This window comes from Podarcis erhardii, assembly GCF_964252035.2.
Source record: "Podarcis erhardii genome assembly, chromosome: 9".
In the NCBI taxonomy this organism is placed as follows: domain Eukaryota; kingdom Metazoa; phylum Chordata; class Lepidosauria; order Squamata; family Lacertidae; genus Podarcis; species Podarcis erhardii.
Window position 1 is genome coordinate 36,347,761 of NC_138512.1, and position 15,550 is coordinate 36,363,310.

The following is a 15,550-nucleotide window of genomic DNA, read 5'->3' on the forward strand; positions in this document are numbered from 1 at the left end:
CTCCGTGACCAGCCACTCTCAAAATGTCAAACGCACCCTTCCTTTTTTTCCGCTCTTTTTTCTAACCTCCTGGCTAGAGCTGGCTTGTATCTCCCCTCCTCCGAATCTGAGCTAGAACTTAACCCTTGCCTTTCCTGGGAACATCCCTGTTGTTCCTGTTGCTCTCTTCTATTTGATTCACTGCTCTCCTACCCCCCTTGGGGAAAGCTTTCTCCCTCTGGGAAACTGGAAACTTCTAACTCTAACTCTTCCCTGACATTAACCTGAAACTGTTCTTAACCTGAGGTACCACTTTAGCTAATGGGGCGTCCTGCTGCCAACGTGCTGCCACCGCACGATTTCTGTTCTCATCCTGAAGAATGGTCAGCATGGTTCTTTTGCTCCAAGCAAAACATACTCAGTTCATCCAATCTGTCTTCCCAGACAGTTATGAAACAAAAAATAGCTGTCTTGTTGAAGAGGGACATTATTTCATCACTTTTACATTAAATAGAAGTCCCAAACTTTAGGAAAAACAAATATGCAAAGTTTTATTAAAAGAAAAGAAGTCAAAATGACAATAGTTTTGGTCATATTTAAAGCATCCAGGAATTGTTTGTTTACAAACATTTTCACATACAGGAAGTACATAATTAATAGCAGCTAGTTACACAGGAAAAGTTTTAAATGCCATGCAAGTAAAACAGAGCTCCATACATTCATTATAAACCTGCCATTATGCCCAAGCCAAGTATTAACCTTTATGACAGAGTTAAGAGAGATAAATCAAAACATAACAAAAGAGATCTTGGTAAATAGAGATCACCAATACATTAGTTTAAAACATTTTGGCATTACACTTGTTTCATGAGCATTGTATTGTATGTTTTCTGTGGCATTTGTTAAAGCATTGGTAAATATCAAAATATACACCTCTGTTTTACAACATAGTACTGGCAAACTTCGAAGTTCCGTGCAGAGTATAAATAGTATCATCAAGTTCCAAACAAGTATAAAGAAAGTCTACTTACACACACACTAAAATATGCACACAATAGTAATGTAACCAAAGATGATTTATAAAAGCATCCAGATTCTTGTGCCAGCTTGTAGTACTAAGCTGGGATTCAATATTCCTCCCCAAACCAGCAGTTAATAGATATTTTTTTTCTTTGGAAAAAAGACACCAGGAAACACTATCTTTTACTTAAAAAAAAATATCCAGTCAACCATGAGACACATGATTGGTCCTTAAGGAATTTTGTCCAGAAACCCAGCAAATCCAAATTGCAGTCAACACAGCCAGCTACATCTCAGTCAGATGCTGCTTTACATCAAATAATGCTACACATTGCTTCAAACTGGAATAATCTTCATTTTCATCCTTAATTGTCGCAGGCCACAGCTTCCAACATGTCTCAATGTGCTACAAGTTAAGAAGTGACTTGATGCTCAATCACTTCGACATCACTTGTTAAAGCTTGCTTCTACTGCATAATCAAGGTAGGGAGAAATCTTTGCACCAACTCACAATGGCTTGTCAATAACTGTAACACCTACAGAGAGAGAGAGAAAGCAGGACTTGAACTGTTATTCAGAGAAACATTCCTATATGGCTGTTCTAAAACTACGTAATTCACTTTATCGTGTTAAAACAGCCATGTAAAAATAAAGATGTGACTGGATTCTGTGGCTAGAAAGCAGGACTGATCCTAAAGTGGAGTTATGGAGTTTTGCTTCACATACATATTTCCCCCTGAAACTAAAATATTTTCCCTGAAGGTGGCTTTATTTGCTGTGCTTTTTGCTGCAGTGGGTCTTGGGCTATAATTATGTTTTAGTTCTAGGCTGGATATCTGCTTATTTGCTATCTGTATTTATTGAGCTTCATGCACCAAATAAAAACGAGTACAATTTACATTAAAACTGTAAAATAGCATCAGAAAACCACCAATGGCAAAGTTGCCAAAAAACAACAACAACCCCAACAACAACCAAAAAACAACAACAGCACAGAACATCAGATCATAGCAAAGTAGAAGGGAAGACATCTACTCGGTGTGATTTTCTAGAAAAATAGGTGCCGGAACTCACCATGACCACCTCCCTCCTTCTCTTAGAATGGCAATAGCACCCACCTGAGAGGTGCTGGACTTGAGTTCTGGTGAGTTCCAGCTGAAACAAAGCCTTGCATCTAGTCAACTAAAGACCTGGGTGAAGAGGTGTGTGAACTAACTCAGAGAGGAAGTCATTCGACAACCTGGAAGCCACCACAGAGAAAGTCTCCCCTGTCTCCCCGCCCCTCAAACCATATTTTGCCTGCACTGCCAAAATGACTTCCCACACTGATCGCAACACTTAGGCAAGCTGATGTGGTAGGAAGTGCTCCTTCAGGTATTTGGATCCCAGGTCATTTAAGCCTTTAGCAAATTGGAAACCAGTGCAGATCTTTCAAAGCCAGCAGAATACATGTCAGGCCAGACACTCAACAGTAGCCTTGCTGCTGCATTCTACATTAACTGCATCATCTAAACAGTCTTCAAGGGCAGCCCCACAAAGAACATATTGCTAGTCTAACCTGGAAGTTATCAAAGCATACATTGCTTTGGCCAAAGAATCCCCTTCCAAGTGGGACTGTAGCTGGCGAACCAGCCATTGAAGCGAACTGTGTCTCAAGTGACAGTGATGGATCAAGGAGTCCTGCCCCCCCAAATGCACATTTTCCTTCCAGGGGAATGCAACTCCTTCCAGAACTGACCATCTCCCTATATTCTACACTTGAGAACCTGCAGCACCTGAATTTTGCCTGGATTAAGTTTCAGTTTAGTACTCCCCATCCAGACTACTACCATCTCCATACAACTGACAAGCACCTGAACTGCTTATCCTGAGTCAGAGGCAACAGAGAGATAGATCTGGTTGCCAACTAACTCGACATCGCCTTAATACATCTCCCAGTGGATTTCTATAGGTGTTCAAAAGCATCTATAACTAATGCTCTTTGTATGGATTTTGTTTCATTATTTCTGGTTTATTCACATTTTATCTGTGATGAAATTGTCTTACATGTTTTTTTTTATGGACGCCGCCCTCAGAAAGCTTTGACTCTTAAAAAGGTGACATATACACAGTGGCGTTGCAATGGGGGTGGGGGTGCGGTGCACCCCAGGTGCCATGTCTGGGGGGGGGGGGTGACAAGAAGGCAACCCGCTGCAGCCGCATGTGGAGGATCCTCCATTCGCGGCTGGAGCCGTGAGCGGAGGATGCCGGCGCCAGTGGCAAACTGCTATGTACAGCGTGTGTGCAGTGTCGCACGCATGCGCTTTACGCAATGACGCCGCACATGCACTGTACATAGCACTTTCCGCCGGCGCCGCTCAAGCGCCTTACAGATGGCGGTGGGATCCCTCCATCGCCACTACAGCCGCATGTAAAGGATCCTCCGTTCGAGGCTGCGAGCAGGGGATCCCGGCACTGTCTGTATAGTGCTGGAGCACCGGCAAACCGCTATGTACAGTGCATATGCGGCGTTGGTACGTATGGCACATGCATTATGCGTAGCGACACTGCACATGCGCCCTACGTAGCGATGCCCCGCCCCAGGTGTCACAACGCCTTCGCTCACCCCTGCATATACATATCTTAAATGAGCAAATATAAAGATGAGAGCTTGGTTTTCACTGCATACAGATGCTATCTGTGTTTAACTCCATTTATATCCCATCCATCCTCCAAGAGCTTCTAGACCCATTCACATAATACACGCATAATGCAGTCCACCTGCCCCTTCATTAACCTCCAGAAAAAGGGAGAAGACTCCTCCTTTTTAACTTATTCTTTATTACCTGCATAGCTTCTTCCTGTACTCATACATGACGATACGACCGTCCACTTATCTGTTGTAGGGTTATAATATTCCACTGTTGCCAAGTTACAGGAACCATCGTCTCCTCCAACTACATATAAGAGCCCATTGACAGCACAAACCCCTAATACAAAGCAGAAAAATAGTGTCAGCGCCTGGTTTCTTAGCTCACCAGGCCACATTTGGTGCCAGGAGGTTGTAAAAAAGAAGCATGAAGGCCTTTCTAAGTGACAAGCTAAGTGCACAATTATTTATTTGATATGATGGACAACCATGTATTCCCCCAGTGTAGCATTTGAGGCTAGTGGTTTATCAAAATTCAAAACTGCCATAATTTTTGTCTGTTGTTATTTAGTTTTATGGTGAAAGTGGCTGTGTTAGTGTCATATACTGAATTATGTTAGATTTCTCATTACTCAAAGCAAGGTCCTCATTAGATAAATAACCTGGGGGGCAGATGTGGAAGCAATTAAAGCCCAAGCAAGTGTCATTTCTATTTTCAATGCTATATTAAAAGTTCTTTGAAGGCTGTAATATTTACCTGCATTTCTCCTACACATGTTCATATCTGCAACCTGTTTCCATGTATTGACGGTGGGATCATACACCTCAACACTTTTTCTGACTAAAGGACCATCATGGCCACCTACTGCATACAATAAGTTGTTTAAGACACCAACACCTGAAAGGAGGGGGGAAAAGCAAAACAAGTTAACATTAAGAAAAAGCATAAATCCCCACTTCTGGGGTTTTAGTAAGTACCAACAAAGTACCAAGGGGTGGGAGGTGGGAATCAAAAAATTTCAGATGCAAAGAAAGTCACATAAATACTGTATTAGATTATACGTTCACAGGCACCAACACATTCATAGAATCATAGAATCATAGAGTTGGAAGAGACCACAAGGGCCATCGAGTCCAACCCCCTGCCAAGCAGGAAACACCATCAGAGCACTCCTGACATATGGTTGTCAAGCCTCTGCTTAAAGACCTCCAAAGAAGGAGACTCCACCACACACCTTGGCAGCAAATTCCACTGTCGAACAGCTCTTACTGTCAGGAAGTTCTTCCTAATGTTTAGGTGGAATCTTTTTTCTTGTAGTTTGGAACCATTGCTCCGTGTCCGCTTCTCTGGAGCAGCAGAAAACAACCTTTCTCCCTCCTCTATGTGACATCCTTTTATATATTTGAACATGGCTATCATATCACCCCTTAAACTCCTCTTCTCCAGGCTAAACATGCCCAGCTCCCTTAGCCGTTCTTCATAAGGCATCGTTTCCAGGCCTTTGACCATTTTGGTTGCCCTCCTCTGGACACGTTCCAGTTTGTCAGTGTCCTTCTTGTACTGTGGTGCCCAGAACTGGACACAGTACTCCAGGTGAGGTCTGACCAGAGCAGAATACAGTGGCACTATTACTTCCCTTGATCTAGATGCAATACTCCTATTGATGCAGCCCAGAATTGCATTGGCTTTTTTAGCTGCCGCGTCACACTGTTGGCTCATGTCAAGTTTGTGGTCAACCAAGACTCCTAGATCCTTTTCACGTGTACTGCTCTCAAGCCAGGTGTCACCCATCTTGTATTTGTGCCTCTCATTTTTTTTGCCCAAGTGCAATACTTTACATTTCTCCCTATTAAAATTCATCTTGTTTGTTTTGGCCCAGTTCTCTAATCTGTCAAGGTCGTTTTGAAGTGTGATCCTGTCCTCTGGGGTGTTAGCCACCCCTCCCAGTTTGGTGTCATCTGCAAATTTGATCAGGATGCCCTTGAGTCCATCATCCAAGTCGTTGATAAAGATGTTGAATAAGACGGGGCCCAAGACAGAACCCTGTGGCACCCCACTAGTCACTCTTCTCCAGGATGAAGAAGACACGAACACTCCAGGATGAAGAAGACACGAACACATTCACAGACACGAACACACATTTAGTATGTACCTAGAGCTTGAGAGTTTTGAAAAATGTCTTCACACTTTTCCCCAGCAACTCTTACAGCCACCTTTAGCTCAGTTTGTTTATCCCAATATTACATGGTTTGCTGGAGCTGTGTGTGGCTTTGTTGAAGGTTCTATTGAGTTCATCAAAGGGGCAAACTTTACACTAATGAAATACTGGCCCACAGCTGACCCTCTTACAGTGCAATCCTTTGTCCAGTGCAAGCCTATGCTAAATTACACCTAGACAAGTGTGCATAGGATTGCACCTTTAGCCAATATGCTATGCTAGTTCTTGGTCTTGCAAACCTTGATGCAGCTCACAGGAAGGAAATACTCTGGGGTCCTGCAACAGATTCTATAAGCTAAAAAACATAACATGCAAGAATAAAAGGGCAGCGTAAGCACTATACTAGCAAACAAACTGCAGAGTTGAAGTGAGGCACATCCTTGCCTTCCTTCGCCACCAGTCAGGAAACCAATGGCCCCTGGGAGAAGCACTCTCTACCTCTCGGAAAGAGCATCATGGGAGAGCAATCTAGCCCCATCCATCTGCCAGAGGAGGAGAAGCAGCTCCTCCAATCATTACTTTCTCCTTCCCACCCCATTTCCCCCCTTTTCAATTTGTATATCACTTAGTTGCAGCAATCTCTCAGTAGCATACAGGAAACACAAAGCAGTAAGACTAAAAGCGAGTCAAAACTATAAAACCAGAATTCAGCTTAAAAGTCTGCAGGAATAAAACAATGTCTTCAGTAGGCACTGAAAGCTTAACAGGGGGGGGGGGGGTCCTGTCTGATCTGGAAAAGAGTTCAATAAAACTGGGCCCACTATACTGAATGCATGGCTCCTTGGTAATAAGAGTCGTGCATCCAAGCCATGGGGGACCATTAACAGTGACTCCCTTGAAGACCTCAGTGACTGAGCAGGGATATAATGGATCAGGTGGTCCATTATGTACCTGGATCCACGTTGTTAAGGGCCTTATAAATTAATACAAGAACCCTGAACCTGGTCCAGTAGCATATAGGCGGCCAATGCAAGCTTGAACACCGGGTTTATGTGCTGCTGATAGTCCGACCCTATCGACTGTCTAACCACAGCATTCTGCATCAACTGCAGCCTCTGCTCAAGGGATGAGTGCATTGAAATAATTGAGTTATTGAAGGTACCAGTACATGAATCTCAATACAAATTTAACTAATCATCATCATCACCATTATTATCCAGGTTCAAGAATGGCCATAGTTGGAGGACTAACTGTAGCTGGCAAAAGACACTCCTAGCCACTGAGGCTATATCTGAGCTTCCAGCAACAAAGATGGATCTAGGAGCACCCCACCCCCAAGCTCTGAACCTATTCTTTCAGAGGGAGTGCAACCCCACACAGAACTGGTCAATCTTCCAAACACAGGAAATACCAACCCATCTTCCAAGGATTCAAGCTCAGCATACCGGCCCTCATCTACTCCACCACAGTGCCCAGTGGTGCAAATTGAACTGGACACCAAGTACTGAATGGGTGTAATCCAGACGTATGCAAACAAAATTATGTTTTCTCAAGTCATGCTGAACCAGAAATTGCTTTTTCAAAGCCACTGGCATTTAAGAGTTTGCTGCTGGGAGCTTCCAACATAAATACTTAAATCGGGATTCAAAAAACAAAAAACAAAACAACCAAAGTCAGTCAAAAACCTTTGAAAAACAAATAAATGGGGGCGTTAAACCAGCAATTAAAAAATTAGCTACAAAGAAAGATTACCTTGAGAACACTTCCTGATTGCAACTCACAATGTCAGTTCCTTCCAAAGAAACTGATAGCAATTGATCTTTGGAATGTACACCTACCCATCACCCCACCTTGAGAATGGTAAAGCATGAATGGCGAGATGACCCTCTCCAATCCTGCAATTCAAGCTAAAATCTGATCAGAGAGACATCTCATATTCCAATAAATGCAATTATTTCCTGGTTCATGAATTATGTCCCATATGCAGCAATGAGTGTGAGGGAGGTGCAGGAACAAGTTCAAGCAACAGCAAGACAGCTATTTGGATTTTGAAAATATGTGTACCTGCCATGACTAGTTTAACCCTCCCCCCCAAAAAATTGGGATTCCTTGCATTTTTTTCTATTTGACATAGAGTTCTCATTTAAGTTTGTTTACTCACCTGCTCCGCTACGTCTAGTGCCCATCTCTGCAACATAGCTCCATTCATTTGAACTGTAGTTATAACACTCCACTGTACTAAGGCACTGACGTGATGCACCATCATAGCCACCGACGGCATACAGCATACCTGGAAATAGGATTAACAAATTCTGCATATACAGCTATACCAGTAGATGATAGGTCAACCTTCCCGAACCTGGTGTTGCCCAAGCGTTTTGGACCACAACTCTTGTCTTTCCTGACCACTGATCATGCTCGGTGATAGAAGAGCCCAAAAATATCTGGTGGGCCCAAGGTTGGAGAAGGCTGCATTAGATTTGTATGATGTGCATTTCATGGAGGATTAAACCTAGAAGTCTTTGTGTTAAAAGGGGTGACTGATCTGAATGAGAAAGCTTCCACATAAAATAGTTAAGGTTTGTGCTCTGTGTAACTGAAACAATGCAAAACCATTTAGCGTGGACGTTTGCATTTGATGCTTTGTGCTAAATGGGCTTTTCTCAACAAGGGTCTATTTTGAAGAGAACTTGTCAGGTTCCACTCAAGTCCTTTTTTGTGAGGTTTGATGGACTCACACTTTGAAGAAGCTGAACGAAAGCAAGTCAGCCTTATCTGAGCTGTCTACTTCAGATATGTTGTGGTTGAGTTTAAATCATTCGTACATTTCAGAAGAAACAAATACTTTCTCTTTAAATATTTTTTTAGACATTTCTCTTTCAATCATATTCATTTAATTCAAGATTTTTATTTTAAGACATGAGCAGTCATTTTTAAAAAAAGGACTATTCAGCTTCTCAGCTGGCCAATAAAATCTGATTACTATAGCTATTTCTTAATATAGCAGGCCACTTTCTCCTTGGCACAAGGAAAGCAAAAAATTAATAAAATAAAGATAAAAATACTGTACTAAGGTGGTTAGGAAAAATTCACAGAGAACACAGCAGAGGGCACTCCTGGGTTTAATAAATACTTCATCTGAAGATGGAGTTAGACTGAAAAGACTAGTCTGCTTTGCAAAGTGCTTGCTATGAACATATGGTGTATTTAGGAGTTAAGCTTGTGAATAGCTATTAGTCACATGGACACCAGAACCAATTTAGTCTTAAGAGGAGACCTTACCTCCAACTACACCTACACCAACACTACTTCTCCTTGTGTTCATTGGAGTTACATGAAACCATTCATTAGTCTTCATATTATAGGCTTCTACCGATGATAGACCTGTAACAAAGCAGTACACAAAGCTATGAAGAAAGAAGGTATTATTCATTCATTTCTCCATGAACTATTAACAGGAATTAAGAACTTATGAACTCTTTTCTATCATTAGCTACGGAGATGACCGTGAGCTTGAGAGTGCTGGTCTCAATCAGATGAATTACTGCGTGTTGTGTTTTCATTTTTATAAACACAATTTTAATAGTGCAAAACAACTTGCTGGGGCTGATGGGAATTGTACTGCCAAGCACCTGAACAGCGCCAAATTGGTGAAGTCTGATCTAGAAGACTGGAAGACTGTCATCTCAAAGTAAGAATGCAAAGTACAATATGAATGAAATGCTCTATACCTGTACTTCCATCAAATCCTCCCACAGCATACAGAAGTCCGTTTAATACAGCAGCCCCCAAAGTGCTTCTTCTGTCTTGCATGCTAGCAACACTTGTCCATTGGTCCTTCACGGGATCATATGAATCCACCGTACGAACCCTCAAGGAGCCATTGAAACCACCAATGGCAAAGACAAGACCGCTCATATATACCACTCCTGAAAGAAAAGGTTCTACATTTCAGGCATTGGTCTCTGCAGACCATGTATGCTCTTTTGTTTAAAGACTGCACACATAAAAAAAAATCCTTCTTAAAAGGAAATTGTTGGCATGGAGTTGCCTAGCTATGTAAGCAACACTATCAATTTAAGCAGCTACCTGCTCTGCATCTTCTAGAAGGCAGCTCAGCAACTTGGTGCCACCGTTCTTCCTTAAAATCGTAACACTCTACACTGCGGATAGCTTTGGGTGCTTGTCCTCCAACCACCACCATCAGCTTCAAAGGAAGAAACACATCGTAAATAACCTTGTTGCTTAGTCACATAAATGGAGACAACAATGGAAAATTGATCATTTCTTACAAGTTGCTATTCCGTGCCTCAGAGTAGTTTGTCATGCTCTTTGGCTAGAGCAATAAACTTAGGAACTATTCACTTACGCATACCCATCATGTATCAGAATAGCATCTTTGAACTTCCTGTATTCCCCTTTTCTTTTGGAGACTACTTCTGCCAAGGCGATTGTCAGGAGAAAGAGTTCCACCACCAAAGTACACAGGGATCAATAAGGAGGAGATATAGTCCTACATCTACTGTCTAACTTTGCTGCCACCAGGGTTTTTTTTGGGGGGGGGGAGAGGAGAGAAGAGTCTTGCTATAATCTATAACGCTGCTCCTTCTGTTAAGTGGTCACCTTGACAATTCATGGGACACATATGGAACCAAATACCTCCATTCTACTCATTAAAAAGGCAGATGCTCTTGACAGGCAAAACAAGAGTCTCTCTGCTGAACCACCATGACAGTCTTGCCAGTTACGTCATGGCACCCCAATATTCTTGAACAAGCAGAACCCTACTAACAAATATGAAAGAAAGATATTCTAGATTGATTGTCTAAATTCACTTACTGGATTGTGGTGCGCCTCTTCCTACTGGTGTGTGTGTGTGTGTGTCCCATTTGACTGTCTTAAATTACTCCAAAATCACTGTATTTTCAATAAGACCGCCACATAATTAAATCCATCTGTTACATCTCTGCTGAATGTTCTCTTCCCATAATGCAATGCAATACTAAATGGTGAACCAGGTAGCCAAGAGTGACGGGTCTTACTTTTGGAAGGCAGGCTGGTGTTCGCAGCCTTGTTCGTGTGGTCTTCATCAGAGCCCTTTGCTCAAGTGGCAACAAATGGTACTTCATTGCTTCAATGAGGTAATCCTTACACGCACTGCTGTTTTTAACAAGCGGTTCCTCTTCGACTCTCTGTGCATTAAACGTGGACAAAAGTCTTAACAAGTACTACTACACAACAGGTGCACACTAATATGCTGGCATATTCATCTCAAAATTACCCCTATGCCAGCCCTCTTAAGAAAGAAAATACAAGGCCTTTGGATCTGTTCAATAAGAGATGTAAGCACGGTGCTTCCAAAACTTTTGGAACCCTATGAAGAAAAGGCATTTCAAGAGGGTGGATGCCTACAGGCTAGAAACCAGAACATAGAGACAAGCACAGAAGCTGTATACCCTGGCAAAAAAACAACAACAACAACAACAAAAAAAAACCAGTATGAGTGTCACTTGTTATGTGTGCTTTGGAATTCTGTCCTATGCAAAGACATTTCAGTACTTTTCTGAACAAGATCAAGGTAATTTATTCAAACAAATGAAAACAAATGAGCTCAAGGTGAATATTGCCAATTTCCTTCTGTATGACATTCAGAAGGTTCAAGACTCACTCCCTGGCACCTCCAGGTAAAGATGGGGTTGTCCCTTATTACACTCCGGAGAGCCCTGCCAGCTGGACCAAAGTGACTTCATTTAAGCTGGTTTCCTACATTCCTAGGGCAACAGCAAATATTAATTCCCTTTGACAGAATATCAAGGAAAACATAAACCAGTACGCAACTGTTCTAGTATAGCTGCAGATTCAGGTTCTTAGCGATAAACCATTTAAGGCAGGTCACTTCAAATTTAGGTGTAGGTTTTTTGGGTTGGTGTTTTTGTTTTGTTTTGTTAGTTAGGTTGATGAAGTGATTCCTCCAAATTAACGGAGCCTTACCCTTTCCACTATTAAATATTTTCAAAAGTTTCACACTCGCCAAAAAGCACAACACAAACAAGATAAAAAAGACCCGGTTGTAACTACCAGGATACAGAACGCTGAGCAGATTGGTAGAACCTTACAAGAAGTGCTACCTGTAGTTAAGCGATTCTGTCTCCTTAATGGTAAATATTCTGTTCCTATGGCTAAGTCTGTACGCTTAAGGTTGTACAGAATAAGAGAGAGGGTGTGCACATTAAATGCTTACTTTTTACTTACCTGAACCAAATACTCTCGGGAGAGCAATGGCAGGCGGACATGTTCCATCAGGCGTGCCATGAGCTCCTGTCGCACATCTTTGTCGTGGTTGACCCATGCGATCACCGCTTCAAACACCTTGAGTAAAAAAAGGACTCACTATGAGTTTTGAACATTTTTGTGCAGGTGGGGCAACAGGGCAGATTCACATATTATTCTCTCTTAACAAGCCTTTCTCTGTGAGTGCTGTAATTGAGAGTGGAGAACAGACACTCTTCCATTGGGGTCAGTAGCACAGGAAAGGAGCCACAGCTGCTGCCCACACTCTGTAGGTTATCCTCAGCAGCTCCTATCTTTTTAAAGATGCCAGTAGCCTTCTCACTCTCTAAATGGTTAAAAAGGGGTACCAAGCCCAAGCTGCTTCCCTCTCTCACCCCAAGCATCTTGCTCCTTTTGAAAGTGGCTGCTCTCCTCTGTCGTCTCTTCCCCAATCACCTTCAGCTTCTCATAAGCTGTCAGGAGGATGGAGTATATTCTCATTTCCTTAAAGGAATATTGTGGCTCCTGAGGATCCTCAGTACAGTACCGCATTGTACAGTGGTACCTCTGGTTACGAACTTAATTCGTTCCAGAGGTCCGTTCTTAACCTGAAACCGTTTTTAACCTGAGGCGCGCTTTCACTAATGGGGCCTCTCGCTGCCGCTGCACAATTTCTGTTCTCATCCTGAGGTAAAGTTCTTAACCCAAGGTAATACTTCCGGGTTAGCGGAGTCTGTAACCCGAAGTGTTTGTAACCTTAAGTGTTTGTAACCTGAGGTATCACTGTATATGCATTGTAACACTGTGACACCTGACGGCGCTTTGGAGTTCCATTTTTGCCAACCCGATTTCTCATATAAAGTTTACAATGCATTTCACTGAAATGCTTCTTTGATGTGTCTGGATCCAGCCCTTACTGAGGTTCAGCTTTTCGATGAAAATGTTTGTGTTTTCGCAAGCCGCTGGAGTGGAATTCAGCATCGTGCTAAGCTGATCCATTTCTCCTTGTCAGGTGAAATGATTAACCCTCTGCTCTCCCTGCGAGCTGTTCGGGGTGGGTGGGGGTGGTTCCTGACCATTATGAGCATATTAAGAGAGGGCATAGGGCATGTGGGGAAGAAGAGAATTCCCCCAAGGATGCCAACAACTCGGTGTTGTTGTTTTTAGTGGTCTCCAGTTACAAATCTTGTCAGCGCTTACCACTTGAGTTAGAAGGATTATCTATAAAATTCCCATACTGTGCTAAATATATCTGCAGTCTATGAGGATGCTTAATAGAGGTTCAGTTCAGTTTGCAGCTAGGGTACCAAAAGATCTGCTGAGGATTTAATTAAAGGATAAGAGTCATGCAGCTCTAAAAGCAGGCCGAGATGTGGGCTGGCAGCACTGCGCCACTGCCAAGACTCAGAGAGTTGGACAGTGATGCTGCAGTAGAGTGTCAGCCCTCACCGAGGGAAGAAACCCACACAGGACACGGGCATGTGGCAAAAACAAAACAACCAGAACAGCTTCTCCATATGCCGAAACTCAGCACATGCTCTACTTAACCTACATCTCGGCCCACATTCAGAATCATATGATCTTGCTTTGTAGGCCTATGTGTATTCCAATATCTGCGCTATCACTGTATAATACTCATTTTTAGGTAGGATGCTTTAGCTGTACTTCAAGGAAAGCCTTGAAGGTGGCCGACTATAATGCATTGCGCATAGGGCAACCTTTGAAGATGGCCCCAAACCTGCTACTGGTCCATTTCCAAAGTGCTGGCGCATAAGCATATAATTTGAAGCCCTACCTACTCAACTTCGGACCTTGTTACCTGAAGGCTTGTCTGCTTGCTTCCATATGAAACAGCCCAGGAACTAGGTTTTTGGGTTTTTCCCCTTCCCACCCTCATTTTAGGAAACCCTTCTCTGGGTGCAGCTACCATCTGTGGTGAAGGAAACGCCATTTCTATTATAGCAACTTGCTTTTGGAGTTCCTGCACTCCTGGGAGGTTCACCTAATGCCTACGTAAATGTCTTTCCAGGGGCAGGTGTTTTCCAGTTATCATCATCTGAAGACTTCTTATCCAATAAAATGTATTATTACTATGGTTAACATTTATATACCACCTTTATCTTTCAAAGATCTCAAGGTGGTGTACATGGTTCTCCTCCCCATTTCACCCTCACAATAACCGTGTGAGATAGGTTGTTGTAGATGCGGCACATGAATGAAGGTTCCATTGTATCTGATTAGACCTTAAGATTCTTTAAAGCAGCTTTCAAACTGGGAGAAAGGGACCTTACCTTTTCCTCGGACGCTATTGTAAGTTTGTCACTGGATATTAAGCTGCACACCTGTTCTACATCGAGGTTCAGAAATTCCTCACAAAGTACAACTTCAGTAAAGTGCTGCTCTGTTTAGAGAGGGGAAAAATATATTTGAATGCACACACACACACCTGTGCGATGCAAGTTAAGAGGTACCGACTCTATAGAAGCAAGTGGTTTCCACTGCAGTGACTACTTGCTGGGGCACACGATGGCAAAATGAGGAAAGCACATAGTTCATATATAGTAAATGCACATATATGAAGCATTCTAATACAATAACTCACCACAATATCATTACAGCATTTGGGATAATATTTGATATTCAGGTGAATGGGTGGTTAGAGCTGTAGCCATAATGGCACACACCAAAGGGGAAGCAGGAGGCTTGGCAGAGCTCTGAGCTTTGCAGACGTGCAGAAGTTCTGCTAAAAATACCCAAAGGGGAGAAACAGCCCAATGAGTACTGAGTATGTTCAGTGGACAAAGAATGCTGACTGTTTGGGGAGGAAGACTTTTGCCTTGCTCATAAATTAAAAGTTGGTTTAAATGGACTCTGGTCCCTGAATGGCCAAGGCAGCGCAGCAGGAGTTGGGTTCTTTGGCTAGGGGAGATATTTTCCTTCTGTCCATCATTGGAGGATTTTTGCTTATTTTTTTAAGTTGAAAGGGTGGCAGAGGCAAGTTAGTACAACAGGACATTGTGCACCTCCAGGGTGGCTTGTTCAAGGTTGGGAGGAATGAGACAGAATATTGGGAGGTGGAGGAAATGGCTGATCAAGTTCTTTGGGGTGGTTTGTGGTATACAGAAGGCAGAGGGCCTCTCTTTTGTTGCCTTCATGATTTGGATGCTGTAAATCTGACTATGGGGGCTGCAGTCAGGGTAAAACTCTCTGGGGTTTGGCGTTGGACAGTTTGTGAAGACTATGAGGTTCTACGAATTGCTGAAACTGAAATGTGATTGCAGTATTGCCAGTAGGTGGTTTCCTTGGCCTTGCTGCCATTGAACCCTGAAAAGGAAACCAGATGGAAGGGAAATAGAATAACCTAGAAGGGGGTCCTGGCTGGCTGATTGACATACTAAACAGGAGCACTCCACACTGCCAACCTTATGTTGAAGGCCCCACTTGCCACATGGTAATTCAACAGTTTAAAGGGACCCAATCTGATTAATGTGCT

General features: G+C 42.8%; 1 protein-coding gene across 2 annotated transcripts in view; it reads right to left on the bottom strand.

Moving 5' to 3' along the window:
* Window positions 1-504: 504 nt before the first annotated feature.
* KLHL2 (kelch like family member 2) overlaps window positions 505-15,550 on the bottom strand; it is a 37,233-nt gene continuing 22,187 nt past the window's right edge. For both annotated transcript variants that reach the window (XM_081875350.1, XM_081875351.1), the window contains 10 exons: window positions 14,349-14,458; window positions 12,040-12,156; window positions 10,830-10,979; window positions 9,877-9,994; window positions 9,519-9,716; window positions 9,070-9,171; window positions 7,949-8,077; window positions 4,386-4,526; window positions 3,825-3,968; window positions 505-1,535 (listed from right to left, as the gene is read on the bottom strand). In XM_081875350.1, coding sequence (XP_081731476.1) covers window positions 1,507-1,535; window positions 3,825-3,968; window positions 4,386-4,526; window positions 7,949-8,077; window positions 9,070-9,171; window positions 9,519-9,716; window positions 9,877-9,994; window positions 10,830-10,979; window positions 12,040-12,156; window positions 14,349-14,458 — 1,238 coding nt within the window. In that variant the 3' untranslated portion in view covers window positions 505-1,506. The remainder of the gene's footprint in view (window positions 1,536-3,824; window positions 3,969-4,385; window positions 4,527-7,948; window positions 8,078-9,069; window positions 9,172-9,518; window positions 9,717-9,876; window positions 9,995-10,829; window positions 10,980-12,039; window positions 12,157-14,348; window positions 14,459-15,550) is intronic.